Below are 23,958 nucleotides of genomic sequence, written 5' to 3'. Positions count from 1 at the left end.
TTGGAGAATTTTTTTTTTTGTATAAAAAAATATTAACTATTGTTTTAATCTTGTAAAATTTCTTTGTATATATAAAAAATGGTTTCACAAAATTTTAATATTGTAGGAATTTTTTTTATATAAAAAACGTCAACTAATGTTTTAATATTGTATAAATTTTATTTTATATGTAAAAATATGATTCCACAATGTTTCAATACTGAAAAATATTTTATTTTCTAATATATAAAAAAATGTTAACCAATATTTTAATATTATAGTGATTTCTTTTATATATAATACAAGGATCTATTAAAAATTAATACTGTAAAAAAATTTTTAATATATATAAAAAGTATTCTACAAATTTTTAATATTGTTTTTATATATAAAAAAATGTTCCACAAAATTATAATATTGGAGGAATGTGTTTTTATATAAAAGAAGGTGTAACAAAATTTTAATATTATAGAAATTTTTTTTATATAGACTGTTGTCAATTTTTCACATGAAATAAATGTTGGAGCTAGGCTTAAAAATTAGATTTGAATTATTGAAGTTTCTGCTGCTAATTATTAGGATCAAAAATTAAAGATAGTGAAAGAGAAAAGTGACTTGCAATACAAATGCTGCATTATTTTTGAAATTACATATATATATATATTTATACATAAAATTACATAAATATATATATATATATATATATTTTAAAGTTAAACATATTGCATTTAAAATTCAAAAGAAATTCTCTACTACATAATGAAATATTCATTATAAAGTTGTTGCGATTTTAGAAAAATTATAAATAATTACATAAAATTGAATATCTGAAAGAAAAAGAAAATTTTATATATGCATATATAAAAATAAATATGTAAGTGTTAAATAAATGAATTTAAACTGAAAACAATTCAATATAAAAAATTTAATCAGGTAAAAAATTTAAAATTTTATTAAAAAATGATTTAAACAGAAAAGAAAAACTCAAAATGATTACGATTATATATAAATTTTATATATTAGTAATATTAGTGTTATAAAGTCCCACCTCACGCATGTCGTATCATTGATGTCTACCATATAATGTGAAAATAAAATGCAAGACTTTATTGGATTAAGAATTAACAAATTGACTAAATTTGCTATTAGTATTAAATATATTAATTTAAAAAGTAATTTAAATCTAAAGTGAAAGAAATTATTAAAAATGCTTTCCAATTTTCGTAATTTCTATTCTTACAATTGTTGTTCTGGCCCGCAAGGATCTATAAAGCAGATAACATGAAATAATTATGTTATCTGTATATGGGTTAAGATGTGGGTAGATATTGGTAGCGTGAGAGGGGAGTAGATTATTTAGAGATAAGTATGGATTGAAGGATTAGTGGGATTTAATTTGAAGTCAACTAGGATCAAGGCAGAGAAACCAAACCACTTTTATGGGGCAAGTCCAAAAACTGTTTGGACTTAAGTTTGTGTGTGTATTGCGGCAGGAAAATTTATGGGCGACATCAATGTAGTTATAAACAAATAGAGTTTTTTTTAAATAAATATTTCTTTTTATAACAAATTTGTTACATAAATTGAAATTATATAAATTTTTAGATTTCTAAAGTCGGTGTTACAACTCGTAAGTGTTACGTCTTTCAGACGACCGAATATGGCTTCGCCACTTCGAATAAGAACTGAAGCAGCCATTATTTTTCGGTTAGAACCATGTTTTACAGAGAGCTATGGTCACGTCAAATATGAATATTATACAAATAGAATTTATATATTATATTATTTATTATACAAATAGCATTTATATTTTAACAAATGTAAATTGTTGTTTTTATTATAAATTTAAAACTTGAGAATAAAAGAAACTTTAATTAAAATTCGGTTACGTTGGCTCTCTGTGTCTCGTCACGTTTATTACAGACCAGTCTTGGTCTGTAATAAATCTTAAAATTTACGCTTGTTAAGAGTAAATATGTATTTTTTGTGCGGATATGCTTACATATCTCCTAGATATGCGAATAACTCTTAAATTTAGGCACAAAAAACGTACCAAAATAGTAATGAATTGACAATTGTGACAATTGTGACTGATGACTCTCTCTACAACATGCATTTGGTTTATGACCAAAAGGAGTGTGAAATTACCGCGACTATTGATCAACCGATTGTTCTTCATAACGTGGCCCATACAAGAATAATCTATTACACACAGACATGTATATAAAATAACTTTATATGAAGTTTATTGTGTTGTCGTGATTTTTCACAACATTGGCTACAGGAGTTAAAGTGGAAGTAATGCCAGTATTTAAGAGTACTAAACATATTACAAAAATTATTTTATAAGTCAAAAGAAATGAAATGAAATTCAAAAACAACCTTAAAAAAACTACATAAAAAGCAATCAACAGTTTAATTTATTAAAAAGAAAATATTCATTTTATTAAAAAAAAAATTTTTATTCATTTTAATAAATTTCATAAAGTATAAAAAATGCTTTCAACGTTATAATATTCTAAAAATACAAAAAGCAAAACGTAAAACAAATTTTTAAAAAGCTATAGAAACACGAAATAAAACACTTACAAAATAATTTAAACTTAAATAATAAATAATTTCACATATAATAATTTTTAATGTGTATATATAAAAAACAAACTAAACAATAACAAATCAAAATGAAATGCAGCAACTTTGATTTCCTTAATCTGGTCTTCATAAATCTTTGAATATTTCGCATTTTATGTATGTAAATAAAAAAAACTTTAAATATATTCATTTTGCATTACAATATCAGTGAATTGCAATTACAATAATAATTTGTAATTATTTATTTAGTAATATAAAACAATAATACGTTTAATTATCATCAATATTTTCATAAACATTGCCTCAATAAATATTTATTTTGACAATACAAAAAAACAAACGTAAGTAAACACATCCTTGAAACTACAAGCTAAATAGTATATGCAATATAAAAATCGATCTTATAAATAAAAATATTTTTTACAGTACGAAAAAATAACATTGTTAGAAAAAATTCATTAGTTAAAGTAACAGCAACGGCTTTGTATATAATTTTGCAACAGCAAATTTGGGTTTAAATTAAGCGTATAAAAAGTACTTTTAAACTATTTCATGAACAAGTTCCATAAAGGCTTTTGGAACACCACGTCAGACTTGATAAACTAACTGCTCACTGCTCACTGCCCACTGCTCACTATTCAGAGGGTTTAATGAGACAGGCGCAAAAGTCAAATGATTAATAAATCATTAATTAATTAATATTAAAATATTGGCAAATTAATTATATATTTGTCATTAAGTATTTGCAATGCAACATACATATATTAAAACCGTCGCCTAAATGCCATTTGCTCTATATCTTATTTTATTTATGGTAAGTTGTTATTTGAGAGAATTTTTATTATTAATAATTTAGTTTAAAAATACTATTCGTTTGAATATTTGAATAGAAGTTAAATAGAATTTTATTACTTACATAATAAATTTAAATATATATATATATAAATATATATAGTATGCATTCTATGATTGTTTACAGTTTTTTTGTTACATTTACCATTCTGAATGTTTTAATAATTCCAATATAGTTATAGTAATTTTAATATTTTTATTTATGGATTTATAAGTTTTAAACATTTTTTTTTTAACGTTTTCATTGTAAAAATTTTAAATATATATATATATAAAAAAACGTCGAAACGCTATATGTAAATATTCACTACTTTTAACATTCATAATATGACGACAGACAGACAAGTTTTAAACTATTCCCTATACAATTTACGCGTATTTATAATATACATTAGACATATTTTTAAAAATACTTATTGATTATAGAAATAAGATTTGTTTTCATATTAATAATTAATGATCGATTTATGTATAAATTATTTTTATAATATACAGATTTATATATTTATATACCAAAAAAATGTTTGTTTGTTTTAAATCTGCATTCAACAATTCAATATAAAAAAATAGAGAATTAAACTTTAAAAAGTAGCAACTTTTTAAAAAAAAATATTGAAATAACATATTAAATATAAAGTATAATAATAGAAAACATAAAAAAATTCAAAAATTCAAAAATACAAAAATTTTTTTATACTCATAAACAAAACATAAATTAACTTAATATGAAAAATTATTTTAAACAATTATTTATAAAAACAGTTAAATAAATAATGAGAAATATGATAAATTTTATCTTTAAATTAAAAAAAAAAATCAATAAAAACCAATAAGAATGTAAACAAACATTAAAAAATAAAATTTAATAAAAATAAGAGTAAAAGGATTTAAATAAATATTGAATTAAAATAAATATTTAATAAAAACAAATAAAAATGTGAGATGATGTGAAAAAAAATATTAAAAAAAAAACTTTAATATAATTGAAAGTTTAACAGAAACTACAAATTTAAATTTTGATATAAATGCAGTGGCATATAGCGAGAGAAGACATTGGGATTCAACTCCACTAAAAAATTCTGACCATTTTCAACTAGATATAATGGTTTTGTTTTTTTTAATTTAAAATTTGCAACTTAACTCTAAATTGATGTTCAATATCCTATCTTAAATGAATTTCTGCATACACCACTGTGTTAACATACATATATTTATCTATATATATATATTAACATTTAAAAAGTTATTGAAATAACAAAAAAAAACAGTTTTCAATGGCTCTATATATCAACTTTTAAAGCAAAATCAAATAAAATAAAAGTGTTATAAATAAAATGAAACAAAAAAAAAACAATGATTTTATTCGACTAACTTAAAAAATGTTATATATTGTATATTTTTAATATAAACTAAAAAAATCTCTTAGAGTTATGACAAATAAAAAAACTAAAAAATCAAACAAAAAATAAAAATTTTAAAATGAAAGCAAGAATCACATTTTACTAAAAATAAATTCATTAAATAAAATTCAAATAGACAATTCAATATTCCAAGAATTAAGAAAAATAAATCACTTGTTTTTAATACAAGAAATCATTAATTGCTATAATATTTGCAAAATAAATATAAGGAATAACAAATATGTGAAAACGTTTAATATAATTTTTCGAATTATCATGTAAACAAATATAACTATACTATTCTTAACACCAAGTGAAACAAATAATAATATATAATAATAATAACTAATAATAATAATTAATAATAATAATAATTAATAATAATAATTAATAATAATAATAATAATAATAATAATAATAATCAATAATAATAATAATTAATAATAATAATAATTATTACTAATAATATTTAACTATTAATTATAATAGTAATAATTATTAATAATAATATTTAATGATTAATAATAATAAAAAAATAATAAACAAAATATAAAATACACAACATAAATCACGAATAACAAGCATTTGTCATAATACCAGATATATGTATATAGTATTCCTGTTAATAATGCAAAACACAGTGTGTTTAAAATTAAAAATTTAATAATTTACACTTAATTTCGTATAAAAATTTAATATAAAAACGTATAAAAATTCATTATAACAAAATGCACTGATTGGAATAAATATGTATGTTATATGTTAATATTGCATATAATGCGCTTCAACTTTTACTAAGTTTTTAACAATTAATTTTATTATAAACTTTTTATTTAATTACTAAATATATATATATGTTTCATTTAAATTTTTTTTAGAGTAAATTTTTAATGTATACAAAATTGCGTCATATATATGTATATAAATATATATATTAATTTTGTTTTTTTTAAATGTTTTTTTCTTTTTATTTTGAAAAATTAAAAAAATATTCTAAAGCAAAGATAGTAGAAAAATAGCACAATTTTCAGTTTCACACATTCATATATATATATAATAAACATAGTTAAAGATTATTATTTATTATATATATATGTATATAATATATATTCATATGTAGATCGAAAATAAAAATAAAAAAGTCAAAACAAAAAAGTTAAACTTTTTTTCACTAATTAAGTTTCTTTGCTTTTATATATCGAATTGATATCATTTAGTTAGCATAAAATTGTTATACTTTTATATACATACATAATCTATTTACGCATGTGCATACATTACGTATATTTAAGTAAACAAATGCAACGGTTAAATTTAAAAATTCTTATTTTTGTTTATCTTAATGATTTTTTTTTTCAACTACATTAAAAATACAATTGAGATTTTAAGTCCTTTTTAAGTCTTCGCTGATTGCCAAAATGTTTAATTTTTTTTTTTATATATTTATAATCATTTAAATTTTCTTTTATATTAAGTTTACTTTACACGAATTTTACTTTTGGTTTTAAAGTTTTTTTTAAATAACAGTTAAATTAGTGTAATACTCGTTATAGTAAAAATGTTTAGAAAAATTGGCGTTCTTATTTGAATTATACTTTATTGTAGTAGTTATAATGATTTTTGATTTATTCATTAATTTCTTTTTTAATATATGTACAATTTTGTTCTGTTTGTTCCACTGAGTTTTTGTTTTTTTTTTTTTTTTGACTCAGAAATAAACTAACACTTGCAATTTAGTAAAGTATGAAAAAATTTTTATTTTTATTTTACTAAAATCCCATTTATAAATTATTCAATTAATAAGTTAGTAATGTAAAGTAAGTTAAAACCGATAAGATAAAGATAAAGTAATTATTACTACTAACATTTAAGGTAACTTCAAAACTTTTAATTCAAACAAGCTTTCATCAGATCAACGCCATTACTTCAACTGCATTGCTCTATTTCGCTTGAAACTTAACAAACACAACGCATAAATATTCACTCCTAAAAAGTAGTACTCTGTTTTATATGAAAACATACTACTATATGCAAACAGAGTTCTCAATCATTACATATTCCATAAAGTCTATGTGCTCTTTTGCTGCCAAATTCAAATTCACTCACTCAATATAAATGGTACGTACTTGTGGTACTTGGAATTTTTTCAATACTACTATATTTGTAATTTTTAGTAAAATGCAGCATAATTACATGTACATAATATTATTATTTCAATATATGCAAATGTGTAATGCATATTACAGTATTATAATTTAATTCGCATCAAGTTTTTATCTTTTTTATTGTATTATTTTCTTTATTTTACTTATTTTGTTTATTTTGTTTATTTTGCTTGTTTTGTTTGTTTTGTTTGTTTTGTACGCCACGTAAAAGTTTTTTCTAATTTTTAATTAATTTAATTTTTTATTTATATATTTATGCATGTATGGAATTCAATATGCAAATTCGTTTCTAATATAAAAATTTAGTAATAATGAAAACAGATTGTGTTAAAACGTAATACTTAACTTTACAAAATTTGGTTTTCTTAATCATAATAATAAATTGCTCTCTTTAAACAAAAAGTAAAATGTAAAATGTAAAATGCCCATATTTAGCACAGTTCATTTATAAAATTCTAGTCAAACAATTTAACACCTTGATATATTCATTCTTACTTTAGAAACGTCAATATATTTATGTAATAACAAATTAGAGTTTGAACTACATTCAAAAATATTAAAAAAGAATTTAAAAATTAGTGTTATTTTAGTATTTCAGTATAATTTTTTTTTTTATGTAAAAAGCAACAAAAATTCATAACATTTCTAACATATTGTTCATTTCATAATATTTTTGTTTTGTTCCATTCGATTTTTACCATTTTTTAATATTGTATGAATTGCTTAAATAAATATATATATGTATGTAAAAATATTTTTTTGAAAACCATATTTTGTTTAGAAATAATATTAACAAAATAAAAATATATATATAAAAAAATACATCCAAAAAAAAAGCAAACAAAAATATATGAATAAAAACAAAAACAAAAATTAAATCATTATTCAAAAATATTTAAAAAATAATATAAAAAATAACCAAATCATTAACAATCAATATAATACAATAATTATGTTTAAATCATTTTTATAATCAATCTTAATATAACAAATACAATCTACAGTTTAATGTATAAATATGTTTAATGTATTAATAATAATAATAATAAAAATATTGTTTTTCAATCCATTTTTAAGTATTCAAAACAAAATTTACATTTTTATAACTAAGTTGGTATTTATAATAAAAAAAGTAGTATAAAAATATATATAAAAAAACAGGTAAAAATATTAACAACAATTTTATAATTGCTTAGAATCAAAAACAAACAAACAACAATAGAATTATATTAAATTATTCTTCAAGAACTTTTAATTTAAATAATTTAATTAATAATATTTAAGATACAAGGTTTATAACAGATTTAAGGTTGGGATTTAGAGCATTGAATCAATTTCTTAAATAGTCATAATTTTAAATAATACATAAAAGACTACCCCAATTGCACATTATCAAGAAAATAATTAAGTTTTTAATTAATTTATATTAACCTTAAATTTTGTGTCAATAACAGTAAGTAGAGTAGTACATATGATTTATACGTTTTGATTTCAAAAATGTGTCAGCAACTAAAAAATCCGTTAAATGTTTGTATTAATAAAAATGTACTAAGTCTTTTATATTTGCACTACTAAAGCATATGAGAATTCAAATAGTAATAGAAATTGAAAAGTATGGTTGAACACTATTAAAGCATATGAGATTTGAAATAGTGAAGTTATCAAAAATTTTGTATTAGTAATAAAAATATTAATTACTATTAATATATTAATAGTAAATAAAAATTCATTTTTAGCTGAACACTATTAAAGTAAATTAATATTTGTGCCTGTGTTTCTAAATTAAACTAAACTAAAGAATATGAGAATTAAAATAGTAAAATCATTTGAACATTTTCTTCTACCAATAATAAAAAAAATTCATTAGATATTTGTATAAACATAAAGACAAGTATTATCTTAAACGCGTTAAACGTTTTATAGTTCAATAATACTAAGGAATATAAAAATTATTAATGTAAAAAAAAATTTGTGAATAAACAAACTTTTACTTAACTTAATCATTAAGAGATGTTAATAACAATAATTTATTAATAATAGCTGCTAATATGTACTTTATTCGTGAAATACAATATTCATTTTATTGTTATTAATTTTATTACAATTAGGAATTAGTAATCTGTTTTTGTTTGTTTGTTTTTGTTCTTAAGAATTATATTTTAAGTCTAATTTAAACAAATAAACATACGTTTTTTTAACAATAAAAATAATAAAACTGTAAGTTTTCGTTTTTAATTATATGTTTGATGTGATGCAGTTTGATTACTTTACAAGCACACCGTAGCTGGCGTCTGCACATACCTATATATATACAAACGATAATCCTTGCTAGCTAGTACCACACTGCCATCATCCATTAGGGCTACATCAAAACATTGTGCATGCTTTACTTTCGATTCCAATGCTGATACCAATTGTCCTTCTTGAGTGAAAATAGTCAAGTTGAAGTTGTTGTGATTGTCGGCAATTAAGATTTCGCCGTTTGAATTGATACCTACACCAATGGGATAATTGGTTACACCTTCGCCACCAATTTGACGTAGATATTGTCCTTCATAGTTAAAAACTTTAACACAATGAGCACGATTGTCACTAATAAAGATTTCTTGTTTGTCATTCACAACGACACCATTGGGAAACTCAAGATGTTTACTGCAACCAAATTTATGCAATACATTGCCATTTTGATCAAATATAATGACACGCATCACCTTGCATTCTACAACGATAATACGTCCCTTATTATCAACCGTAACACCGCGTGGATGTTGTAATATATTAGCGCCAAATTTGCGCACAAACTGTCCGTAATGATTATAGATTTGTATCTGGTGTGTAGGTGATCGTTCGGTAACAATAATATCACCAGAAGAGCGCACTACAGCCACACGATTTGGGTAAAGTAGTTGAGAGTCACGTTTGCCGCACTCACCAAATTGAAATTTGAAATGACCCTCTTTATCGAATATCTGTATTCTATGATTGTTTGTATCTGCAACGATGATATCGTTTTGTGCATTGACAGCAACACCACTGGGTTCTGTGAATTGCCCCTGCATAGCTCCAAATTCGCCAAATTTACAGTGGTAAATCATTTTCTGACGTTTAATTTGAGATTTTGGTGGGTAAATAGAAGATGAAAGTAATTTTGATGTCAAGTCCAAAAGCGCATCAGAAGATGCACTACCATTTGTTAAACTTAATGCACTGTTACTACCGACACCTGCGCTAGTCAAAGAATTGAGCAGTTGAGCACTTGAGAATGGATCGCTGCTATTAAACAGGTTGTCATTACCACCATTGCTCCACTTCTCATAGGGATTACCTGATACACCGACAAAAGGGCTAACTGCCGAAGTATTCGAGTTCTGGTACCGTTTGGGCAGAAGATCTTCAAATACACTGCTAGTATTTCCACCACTTCCGGATAAGTGTGGTGTATTCATGCAGCGGGATATAAAATTGCCACTGCCGGTACATACAGAATTATAATTATCTAGTAAATTGACTGCTAAACCTAATCCAGCTGGTAAATGTGATCCCGCAGTACTGCTATTGCTGCTGCTATTCGATGAACTTTGTGTCGGTCGTGCAATTGGTGGTTGTTTTTGTATACTACCATAATTATTCACATCTGTATTCGTGGCCCTTATATAACCAAATATATTGCGTACACCAGTCTGTATTGACTGATAATTAGACATAAATTCTAATTCAAAGGGTAACTGTACGTCTTGAAGGCCGGCATGTAGCTGTAAATCAAGTGTTTTGCGCAAAATAACCATGTCAGCAGCGTTTCCAACTTTAGAAGTACGATCTATAGTGTCACACATTTGCATGGTTTTCTCAACCACATCCTTTGAACGTTCTAACCAAACACTTGATGCACTTATCTTAGCATTGTAGTGAGTTTCAATTTCCTTTAAAACTTCTTGCTTGCGCTCATCAAGCATAGAACGGAAAAATTGATAAGTCTCATTCACATCGTTGTGGGCTTTTTGATATTCGATCTTAATTTTGCCAATATTGCTGTCCCAGTTACTTATTAAAGAAACAATTTCACCAGCTTTACCGCGCATTTCTGCTGCAACAGTTTGAATTACCGACTCAGGTGAGTTTGTGCCATTATTTATACCCACTGTTGAGCAATTTTGATCCTGTATTAATTCAATTTCATGTAAACCAATCGAATGTTCCAAAACAACGCAATCCTTACAAACTAACGTACAACAAGTACGACAAGAGAACTTCAGAAGCTCATGCTTATGGCGATTGCAAAACATTTGGGAGCGTAACGGTGGTAAAAGATTAGCTAAAAAGTCTTCGTTTCGATCAATTGAGCCGTCATTTTCGAGCGAGGTGCTGTTTGTTGTTCCATTATTGAACAACGAGGAGACATTCGATGCTGCATGCGAATTGAGTACAATTTTTGTGAGTTGTGACAATGGTTGTTGTTGTTGTGGCTGCTGTTGTTGTTGTTGTTGCTGTTGCTGCAACTGCTTTTGTATTGGTTGAGAATTTACCTGTTGTTGCTGTTGTTGCGACTGTTGCACTGGTGCCAGTTGCTGTTGCTGTTGTTGCACTGGTGCCAATTGTTGCTGTTGCTGCTGCTGCTGCTGCTGCTGTTGTTGTTGTTGCTGCAACATCATAGTCAATGAACTTGAATACTTGAAGTCAGAAGGAATTTGTTGCGAATTGGGCGCAACTCCTAAGCTTGTACTATTAACTCCAGTTTGGTTTGATGCGACTTCAAAGTTCTTTATGAAGCACACATTATGACCATTGAAGCAGTTCATAAATTCATGTGCCGTAACACAATTAGCACAAAGGTAACTGGAACACTCATAGCATTTAGCCACAGCGTCTGATTGCTTACTTTTGCAAGCTGTGCAACGTGGTATGTTCGTACCATTTGTTGTTGTAATACTGTTTGTCAACAAGCCGTTACAAGGACTACCCTTACCGCTGCCGGTTAAATTACTGCCTATAACACCAGGACCTATATTTGTCTTGCCAATGCTGCCGCTAACACCACTGCTGTTACTGCTTCCACTACTGGAACTAACAGCACTACTAGTACTGCCGCAACCACTTAATCCACTACTTGACGATGAAGAGGATGCTGATGACGACGAAGATACTGAAGCCGATATTGGATGATGCTTATTATTAACGTTACTGCCGTTACTAAATTCGTCACAAATGGCCGAGTCACTTGCTGGTGGCGATGAACCGCTTAATGTGAGTGGTGAGTCAGACAAATAGCCGTTGTGATCGACGTATGATTCAATAGAGTTACTGCCTCGGATAGAGTCCAGAGAAGGGGTGGGAGAAGTAGCCATTTTAACAGGCTACAAAAATGCACGTATACAACACTCTAAAAATAAAATTAAAATGAATATTAGTGTTTTTTTAAAAAATATAAAAATATTTTCAATATATTATTTATAAAAACTGTAAGAAGTTATTTGAAACGAACAAGTAAGTAACAACGACAACTCTTTAATAAATATGTATTTATTTATTATTATTTATTATTTATATAAATATATATATATAAATATATATATATATAAATACATATATATATAAATACATATATATATAAATATATATATATATAAATATATATATTTATTTTATTTTTAATAAATATAATAAATACCAATTAATTAATTAAATTTAATTAATTTTTTTTGATTTTCTAAATAAGTTAAAAGATTAAAGTTGACAATTTTGATATCCTATTTCCTGCATTTTTTTTTTTTTTTGGATATATATACACCACTTCCTAAAGCTAGATATTGTATATATTACTATATCAATATTTATTTTAATACAATATAAAGATACAATATTTTCAACATTGTCTCTGATATAATATTGTAATCTCGAAGTAGATTGTTTAAGGTAATAATATCAGGTAAACAGGCTAAGAAAGTATGGAAGTAAAGAATTTCTTAGTCTGTAAATCTCTAAAATACAAACTAAATTACAACTAAGATTGGTTGGTTAGGTTAACTGGTTGTCTAATGACGACTATTAGTTGATCCATTGCGAAATTATTTCTGTGTAGTTATAGATTATTAAAAACAATTTAAATTTTTGTAATTAATAATAAATAATTAATTGTATAATAAAATAATTTGTGCATTTCTGTTTATTTCTAATAGAAAAAAAAATGAGTTAGATGGCGACAACTGTTCGTCTGTACATGACTGACTATCTAAACTTGAACTGACTCAGGATAATTTCTAGAGTGTGTATGACAAATGGGTTTTCCCCACATAATTATTTAAAGTTTTAAATTTACCCAATAAAAATGTTTATATTGCTATAAAAATGTTTTTTAAGATCAAAATACTTAAAAAAATAAATTATAATAATTATAATATGTAAATTAACTGAAGAGGCATCTCAACAACTGTTAGTAAGAATTGAAGTTAAAAAATTAGCAAAAGATTTATACTTTCGAAAGAGAATTGACCAAATACTGGTCAAAAGAAAAATTAATTTTTTACACATTTCGACTTGATATAATTAAAGTGATTCTTATGAATTTTTTATTTCAACTGATCCATATTTAACCATGGTAAATGAATATCGATCGCACAATTTTCGGTGGTATAAAGTAATTTAGACGCAGACCGTACATAAAAAGAGCATGGCTTAAAATGCCAACATATAAGATACCCACCCGAAGTAATGTGATATCGATTTCGTAGTGGAGGGAATAAGTCTATTCGAAGAGGCAGTGTTTTAGTTCGTAAACTACATATTAAATAAGTTAGGGAGTCGGGCAAACCATTCCGATGACGGATTTATTGGATTGGACTCAAGTTTGTGTGTGCATTGGAGCAGGATAATAGATGGGAAACATTACGAAGGACAGAGTTGCAATTAGGGCATACAATGGGAATAAATACATTTATGCGTACCAAATAACTATTTATCACATGGCTATATCCTGCTAGAAAGTTCTTCTAGGAAATTATTCAGCGAAGTTTCAAGAACGGCCGGTCCACGTTCCGGAATGCACTCGTCAAGTTCGACGACCAAGTGCTATTCAACCCTGCCAAAAGCGTCTACACAATAAACTCTGTTAGAATCTGATGGTTTTTTGTATAGATGGATACTCAATGCTTCAATAGGTTTTTGAGACACAAATTTTCAGTTGTTCTCGAGAGCTTGAATATAGTATTCAATATTTTTCAATATTATGTTTTATTGATTCTTAGTACGTTTTCTCTTCTCTATACTCTCGAAATTTATGAAGACGGTCAATAATCAATTATTGAACTTTTTTATACATAATTTTTTGTATTTGCAACATTTAACTTTTGAAATGTATATTGTTTTGATTTTTTTTAACAACAATTAACTATTTTAAATATATAAATATTTATTTTTGAAATATCAAACTTTCTTAAATAATTTTTTTTATTTTTTGGAATATCTAACTTTTTAAATATATATTTTTTACAATATTTACCATTTTTAAATATATCTTTGGAATTATATATTTTTGGAATATCTAAGTTTTTAAATTTTTTTTGTTTTTCGACAACCAGAAAAGTAAGTATTTATTATCGATAATATATATTACTATTAAAACGACTCGAAATTACTAATAATAGTATAAATAATAATAAATCAAAAATGTGTATTATTATTATTATATTAGTATCTTTTACTTCCAGACATGCCAGCCACAGAAACACTATTTGCGCATTGGGCGCGAGAGGGTCTGCAGAAAACCCACACTTTGGCCATTTGGCGCTTCATTCTTTTGTTGTCTGCGACTGTCAAATTTAATGTTTTACTCTTAGAAGATTTTTTTTATTATTTTTCTTTAATATCAGGATCAATCCAAATATAACTGATATACATATTGACAAATACAAATTCACCTTTTAATGTTATATATTCGATTTATTTGTTTTGTTTTTTTTCTGTTTTTGCAGTCACAAGTACGTCACTTACTTATTGGTTTTCGGTTTTTTTTAATTTTTATGTTTTTTTTATAAAATAATAATTTTAATTTTATAAATTACCTATTCTCTTGACTCTGCTCCTTCGTTGAATTTTTAGTTAGCTTAATTAAGTTAAATATTTCTTTTTGACGTAAATATTTGTATATTTCACTGTTTATTTTGTGGCACTCTACACTCTTGAGTGATTTAAACGTTGAAGCTGCTGCTGAACATTACACATTTTCTCAATACAAATGCACTTAATTTATATTTAATCCTGGAAAAATAACAGAAAGGAATTACTTTAGTTGCGTTTTTGATTCTTGTATATTGATTTACATAAAATAAATTTTTTAAAAGCATATATTTATTATTCACAAGTACGTTAAATTGAATTAAAATAAAATAAAATATTTAATTATTTTTGTAGATTGCAGTACGTACTGCATACATTTTCCCGGGACATTTTGTGCGAGTACACTAAAAGCAGAACAATAAAAGATTTTTTGCTACGGCACTAGCTTTTGTTAGACTAACTATGCGCATTGTGCGCCAACTATATTATAACCAAAGAGACAGAGAAACAATACAGGAATGAATTCTTCAACCCACCGACCATTCAACCGACCGATCAACCGTACAAAGGGTCGACACTACGACCCGGGAAAAAAAAATTTAAACGATATATGCAAAATACTGTTAAGTTTTATTAGCAAAAATGTTAAAATTAACATCTACTTATGTTGCTACTCCTGCAACTACTACTACTGTTGTGGTAACTGCTGGCTGTTGCTGTTGAAGTTGTTACAGGAACGCGAAATGCAACACTGAATCAGCTTTGAATGCAATGTTATCTTAGCAATATCAAATAAAAAATAGCAGCCAATACAATACAAACGAAAATGAACAAAACATATAGTAAATCACCCCTTGTCCTTACCAAAAATATGTACAAACATATTTGCACGTACAACGTCAATGCTTCCTTTAGACAAGTGAGATATGGGGTGGTGTGCACTAGCAGAGATATTCATATTAAATCCCAACTTTAGCAGCTCACATGCAACAGTAAAATAAAAACAATCAAACATAAATCGTCTGTATAAGCGAACATACACATAAACACACAGCACACATATACATATATATAAGTTCCAGGGAAAATCAATAAATTGTTTGAGTTTCATGTATGTACAACGTATCAGCGCAGTACGCAGGCACCCCCAAAACAATCAACACACACATACACTTCCTACCCATATACTTGATATAGCAGCAGAGCTTTTTAAGTTTAGTTGCTGCTTTCAGTTTAAAAAAACAGTTATAAAGAACAACAAAATGAAAAAAAAAAACAAAGAATGAGAAAAAAAAATATCAAACCGAGTAAGCCGAACTGTTGAATGCCGAAACGGTAAATGCATACAAACCGAATACACCCACTCACACAAACAAAGTCACTTCGCCTGCTTGCTATTCAGCAACGAAATAAAAATAATTCAAAACACTCTTCATAGCAACCGCTGCTCAATTGCAAACAAAAGCAAAAGCCGCATAAAAGCAGGGAAGACAGAAAACAGCAGGAAAGACAGAAAGCAGGAAATACACAAAGTGTAAAAACATAAACAGTACACAATTTCAGCAAAAGCATATAAATAAATTGAAAGCTAAATTCTTTACTCCGAGATATAAATTTAAACTAACTACATAAGGTTACAATCGATGTTAAGAGAATGCGCTAATATTACTTTTACATTATAAATTTAAATTAAACAATAACAGCAGAACTCTGCACTGTTATCAAAATTTATTTTTTTTAATGATCCTGATCCTACTGCTTTTTTTTTATAAACAAAAGAACTTATTAATTTAAAACTTCATAGAACTCTTGTCGAAAGTGAAAGTATTTTTCTTTTTCATTTTCATAATTTTAATCATTTTGAAAATTTTTATAATTTTGCAAATTTTTATAATTTTGATCATTTTAAAACTTTTTAAAATTTTGATAATTTGTATAATTTTTCAATTTTAATAATTTTTTTCAATTTTAATAATTTTTTTTAATTTTAAAATAATTCTGTAATAAATAAAAATTTATAATTTATTTATAAATAATTCTATTTATAAATATATGTATATAATTTTACATCAAAATAAATAAAATCAAATATTCAATTGTAGACAATATTGTAAATGATAAGTAAAAGATATAAACAAATTATATATGTACCTATATGCTATATATTTTATACAACTTAAATGTTTCACCATCCATTTGAACTTATTTTTTATACCAAATGATTTCTTCTTTCTACTGCTTATTTCTGCTATACGTATTATTAACATATTAAATTCAGCTTCCTGACTTGTTTATTAAAACATTTATTTATAATTTAATTTTTAATTAAGTAAAAATACGCTGTAATATATAATATTATATTATACAAATATATTTAACGAAAGAAAATATTTTATGAAAAAAAATATTAATTGTTATGTAAAAAAAGTTTTAAATAACAAAATATTATATTTAGAAAATGTACAAAAAATTTTTAAACAAAAAGATTAGTATTATTAAGAAATAATAATTAATGGAAAAGATAATAAATACATAAGTAATGTAAAATAATTGTTTGGTTGTAAAGTATTAGTTCTGTTTGGACCAAATCTTAAATATTTTTAAATTTTAATTTTAACGAAAAGTGAGCCTTCCTATAGCCAGATAAAAAATATATAAAAACTAATATTTAAAAAAAAAGCATATCGATAAATAAATTCAAAATTTAATATTTTTGGACAAGATTAAAAGAATCTAAATTTCTTACTTATGAAAATAATTAAATACTCCTAATATTATTTTAAAATTAATAAATATTATTTGCCAGACTACAAGTATAAAAAATATCAAAATAGTAAAATATTTCCCTTAACAGATTACAACCTTAAGATGAATGAGTTTATTGCTTCGCGTCTCTCCTTTTCTGCCTTTCTGTCTTTCTGTCTTTATAGAAAATTCCGGCAACGAAAATTTTATTCTATGCGAAATATCTGCAGACAAAATGAAACTACAAACAGCCCCCAAGTAAACACACACAACTACACAATTTTTTAATAAAAACAAAATTATTCAGAAATCTCAATGTCTCGAAATGCTACAGGTTGCGCAGTATGATTTCGCGCAGTAATACACAAAATGGCAACGCAACCAACCGTCGCCTGGAAGCCCGAATGTTCTCCACACTTCCTTTTCACTGAGGGCAGTGGCAAAGTAGCTGCGAAATGTAAATCGAATTGGTCCTGTTGCTGCCGCGGTTGGCGCTGTTGCCGTTGCTGGTGCTGCTGTTGCTCCTGTTCTATTACTGCAACAACAAAGTTTAGTGCAATCATTGACTTTTTATGAAAATTTATTCTACATGGGAAAAAAAAGAAAAGAAAAGAAAAAAGGACAAGCAGAGGAAACATTCAAATAGAAGCGATTTAAGATGGGGGAGGTTAAAGCACAGACGACAAAAGTTTCTGAAATTAAGAATTTATGTGTGCTTTGGCTTTTGCATTGAACTTTTCAGGAAAAATGAGAGTATTCCCCTATTAAATTTATTTTTATTGTGTTTATTTAAGAATATATGTAACGGAATATATTGAGAATTAAATACTTGAATAATAACTTCAATCTTATGCATTTGAATAATTGTAATAGTACTTAAATTTTATAGAATTAAGGCCATAAAGAGAAAGATGCAAGCAGAATGTCCACCTCATGTCCTTTTTTATATGCAACAAGAGGACGGACAGACGGGCTTACATAATTATTATTCTAAAATTATATTAAGTAAATTAATTAAATTAATAAAAAAAAACAAATTATTATATATATGTATATTGAAGAACCGCACATACTCCCATAATCACTTAAATAGTGACAAGATTTTGAGCATACAATTTTACGCTTATATGGTGAAATAATATAAAATATATGTTTTAAAAAAAAAAAAAAAATTATTTAAATCAAAATAAAAAAAATATGCATGAATTAAAATAAAAAAAAAAAACAGAAATAAAAAAAATACATATAAATAACAATAAAATACATAAATATAAATAAATATATATAAATATATATGTTGTCTCGTTTTATTAATTTTTAATATTTAAAAAGCTTTTTTTATTTATTTTAATTTTTTTCTTTGTTTAAATTTATTTACTTAAATTTTGAATTCAAAGGTTCAATTTTTCTAAATTTATTTGAAAAATACTCAAGATTATGTAAAATAATGATTATTTTTAATTTTTTTTTATTTAACATTTTCTGTATTTAAAAATTAACTTTACTTTTTTTCCTTTTTCAATTTATTAAAATTTTTAAATGTTATGAAAATTGTATTAATTTTTCATATATTTTATTTTAAAATTTGATCTAATTGGTTAAATTACAACTAACAATATTCAACTTTCCGCCCAACATCTCCGTCCCTAGTACCCTCCACCAGACTTTGTTCAAACCTTGCGTCATAAACCCCCTGAATATCTCTCCCTTTATTTCGATGATTCGGGTTCTAATCGCTCTATCATACCTGGTTTTAAACACGGCTCTCGTGATACTGGTCATAGAGTCTACCGCTAGCCTTACCCCCGCACTTGTGCCATAACTCCACCCACTTCACTAATTCACTTCACTGTCTACCTTCTTCATGCCCATGCTTTATGGCTTAGATAAACCTAGCTTGCTAGGTATTAAGCCTCCTGCTCTCATCTCTTTCCCTTGTTTACGAGAATGAAGTTTTCACATTGCTATGGAAATCTTATCTATTAATTCCTAAAAAGTGATTTCACGGCTTTCGATACTTTCCACCTACCGTGGAAAAAAAAAATTTAACATTTTCAACAATATTATAGATTTCTAAGGATGACCATTGAATAAAAAAAAAAGTTATGTTTATGCAAAAATAAAAGCTAACATTTTTTAATGGCATAATAAAAAATAGAATATATAATAAAATATTCTGATCGCTTTAATCTAATTTGAAAGATAATTATTATCGAGAGCATACTTTACTTATTTGAAACATATTTTGTATACAAAAAATTGAAATCAAAATTCCTGAGATAAGACATTTGGATTTCTAAATAAAATATTTTAAAATCAAAGCATTAAATAAAAAAAAAGCAACTCACTCTGCACATATTTCGGTAAATTTTTTACAGTCTCGTGCACTTACTAACGGTCGTAATTCAAATATTTTATTTCAATACCTTTTTTGTAATTTGAGTTGAACAAATAATACTAAAATACTTGAAAGCACAGCTATTAAAAGACGTAAAGCTTACACATCGCAGTAGCTTTAATAAAGATGGCAACTCTGTTTGTGTAGTACGCGGAAGTTAAAACATTTATTCATTTTGAGCATTGTTCAAAAAACAAACTTGTAGGAACACTGGTTGCCACAAAGTATCTCTTGCACGCTATCTAGATACATACATGCATTTATGTATCTAGACAGAGAGTTCGTGGTTGTCTGGTTCTTGCTCTGTTTATACCACAGATAGATACACACTTTGTTATTATTGATGTTGGCGTCACATGCATTGTTTTTATTGTTTTGTTCTATTTCAGTTTTGTTTCATTTCATCACAATTCCGCGCAAATTTTGAACTTAGATTGAAATGCATTAATTGAACCCATGCGTTGTTTTTATGTATGTATCTTTTGTATGCAACTAAATATATACACATATTTGTGTATTTAACTTTAACAACAATAACAACTTTTGTTTATCTTATTTCAGTTTTTGTTATTTTATTCAATATGACTCGAAAAAAGGATTAGAGTTATGTATATATGTGACGTCCGCTTTTGAAAGTCCACGTTAAATTGTTCAGATTAAAGAATTATTATAGTTTAACTTAACATACAAACATTCGATATATGTAGAAATGTATGTACATATATGTTTATGCATGGAAAAACTATTAAAATACATATTTTTGTATTTTTGGATATCATAAAACGTCCTTTCTCCCTGTTAAATTTTCTGATATCAAGATATTTAATTGATTGAATAACAGATTTTCATAGTTCATCCTACTGACTTAAAAAGTTACTAATTTACGACCCCAAACAGTCTTCAAAAAAGACAATCATTCACCTATTATGTATATATATAAATTTAATATATTTGTTTATATATTTTTCGAAAAAATAAGTAATTGTCTCAGGAGAAATTGCAAAAAATTAATTGATGAGAAAAATATCTCAACCTCATTTATTAATTATGAAATGTTTAGATGAAAAAATATTCGCCATTCTATGGTAAAGTTTTACATTGTCTTCTAAGCAAAATTCAATTAGTACATTTTTCAAACTTATTGCACATTTATTGCCAATTTTAGGGAGCATATCTTTAAAAATTGTGTACAGATGCTTTTCACAATCTTACATTAAAAATAATTTCACTTCAGTAAGAGAGTATTGGATCGTCGTACGATACAACGACTGTACGGTAAATGGATCGATATTTCCTAGTCAAGGATTGTCATCTTCCGGAATCCTTTGTGGAATCACCTAACATATGTATTACCTAGCGTTGTTATTGTGAAATACACCTTACAACACATATCATTCTCGATCAATTCCGATCTTTTCTTTTCAATTAATTGCTTCAATTGCATTAGTTACTGATGCTAGACATTCGAATCAATCACATTTTCTTTTTAAGTCGTCAATTCCAGAATTCTTTAACTTAATATAAGTGTAATATGTATTTGAACTTATAAAGATAGACTTCACTAAATTAAGAATTAAAACTATATCCGTATTGTTTCGGTAATACAATGTATTATTACATATTACAAGTTCTATTTCTGTTATAGTTTACAAATTTATTTAGTAAAAAAATAAATAGGAACCATAAGTTATTAAAGATATATAAACAGAAGAGAAATATGCCTATATGATATCGAACTGTACCGCACTGAAATTAAGCGAATTATTTTTTTTCGCTTACAGTTTACAGTGAAATGATTAGTTCTGATTTGTAGTCCTATTTTAATCACTTAAGGTTAATAAAATATTTATAAAATGTCTAAAATGTCAAATTTGAAATAAACCTCAGTATTGTAGTTATAAACTATATATGTACAAGGTAAGGCGATTGAAGTGCTACCAACTACATACAGGTATATCCACGTCGTAAGGGCAATCAAATGGCCAAAGAATTGAAAATATCCTAGTGAAGCATATGACGCATATTTCTTAGAAGCTCCAAAAGACACAAGATCTTACAACAAAGCAACAAAAAATTAGACTCGAATGAGCAAAGGAGTTGTTAAGCTTGCACGACCGTGACTAATTTCCATTGTAATTCTCTGATGATAGAAATTTTCGTATTAAGCAATTCATAGTTCATAAACTCTTAAAATCATCGTGTTTACTTAACTGAAAGCACTGCCGAAAATTTAGGACTACAAATGGCCACCCGTAGTAATTTTTCTTTTCCATCTCAAGTAATGGTATCGGCAGCTATGATCGGTGACAGATGCTGTCCAATCGTTCTTATCGTGCCTAGTGTCAAAATCAATATTATCGGAACAATGTTCCGGAAGTTGCTTTAGAGCCGTGTGCACCATTTCAGTCGTAAACTATGAACGTTTCAATAAAACCATGGAAGTCGGCACCGTCTCAAAAAGCCCATGTGAACCAAGAATGGTTAAAAAATCATGTTTTACACATCATAAAGTCCTCATAATAGCTTTTGAATTCGCCAGAGGACTAAAAAATATGCCAGTATGGATGCGCTGAAGAAAGCCATTGTCCAGGAATGGGCCAAAATACCAGGAGATCACATTCATGAAGCATACAACTTATTTTTTAACCGTTTAAAGACCATAATCAAGGCAAAAGGTGCACACATCGAGTTAGATTAAATGGATTCTGAAATTTTTATTATTTCCACAAATTTTTGTAATTTAAATCAATAAAAAATAATTTCACACAAAAAAAAATATGATTGCTTGAGTAGGTAACACTTCATTCGTCTAACCCTGTGGATACTACATGATCAAAAACATTATTCCACGCATGCTCCTTTTACATTGCGGTTAGGTTAGATGAGATTGGAGCGGCTGTTAACGAATATAAGTGAAAACAACGAATTATATACTTTTATTGAAAATACTTCACATTTCTAAATATGTAAACAAAATATACTAAATAATTACTTGAAAAAGAGATTATAAAATTTTTTAATAAAGAAATAAACGAAACGATATAGAAACATCACTTCGTCGTTCGCTTCTCATAAATTTATTTGCAATAAAATAAAACATATACATTATAGGAGAATATGATAACAAAATGAAATCAAACAAAAACATTGCAAAAAACTATTTAAAATAAACAAATAAAAAATGGGAATAAAATTCAACAAAAAAGAAACAAAAAAAAAACAAAAATTGCAAATGCAAATTTTACAATGACAATGTTGGTGAACTTAGCGAATAGCAAAGTAAGCAGCAATTGAACTCGAAGTAACGAGTAACAAGAAAAACACTGCACAACACGCACAATGCACAACAACAGAAATAATTGTTTAAGTTTTTATTGTTGATAATAAAAAAAAATCCGATGTAGAAAATCCAAAAGAACTTTAAAAACGTGCACAAGAATTTTTACTACAAAAACCAGCGACAAAGACAGACAAAAAGATAAGCAGACAGACAGACAGACAGACAATACTTTACTTGTAAATCGAAGTCAAAAATTAAAGCATCCAACATATCCCAGCGCGAAGGAAATTACGCCAGTGCGATGGTCGAAGAGTGTACATTCCACTTGATGCCATTAACATTTCTAGCCTAAGTTATCAGTTCCATCTACTCCCATCACCTGAAGCTACTACAATCGTGCAAGTCACATAAGAAACACTAAGCACAATCCTATACTACCAAAAGACATGAAAAAAGAGACAAACCAACCACCGACAACAGACGACGAAGGTCAAAAAT

General features: G+C 26.2%; 1 protein-coding gene across 3 annotated transcripts in view; it reads right to left on the bottom strand.

Annotated features, from left to right (window-relative positions):
• Nucleotides 1–9,161: 9,161 nt before the first annotated feature.
• LOC119687899 (brain tumor protein) overlaps nt 9,162–23,958 on the bottom strand; it is a 55,909-nt gene continuing 41,112 nt past the window's right edge. For all 3 annotated transcript variants that reach the window (XM_038102444.1, XM_038102443.1, XM_038102445.1), the window contains 2 exons: nt 15,043–15,238; nt 9,162–12,365 (listed from right to left, as the gene is read on the bottom strand). In XM_038102444.1, the coding sequence (XP_037958372.1) occupies nt 9,256–12,330 (3,075 nt within the window). In that variant the 5' untranslated portion in view covers nt 12,331–12,365; nt 15,043–15,238 and the 3' untranslated portion in view covers nt 9,162–9,255. The remainder of the gene's footprint in view (nt 12,366–15,042; nt 15,239–23,958) is intronic.

Source organism: Teleopsis dalmanni, chromosome X (assembly GCF_002237135.1).
Source record: "Teleopsis dalmanni isolate 2A chromosome X, ASM223713v2, whole genome shotgun sequence".
Taxonomy (NCBI): Eukaryota; Metazoa; Arthropoda; class Insecta; order Diptera; family Diopsidae; genus Teleopsis; species Teleopsis dalmanni.
The sequence above is the reverse complement of the archived record's forward strand: the minus strand, read 5'-3'. Positions and strand labels throughout refer to the sequence as shown.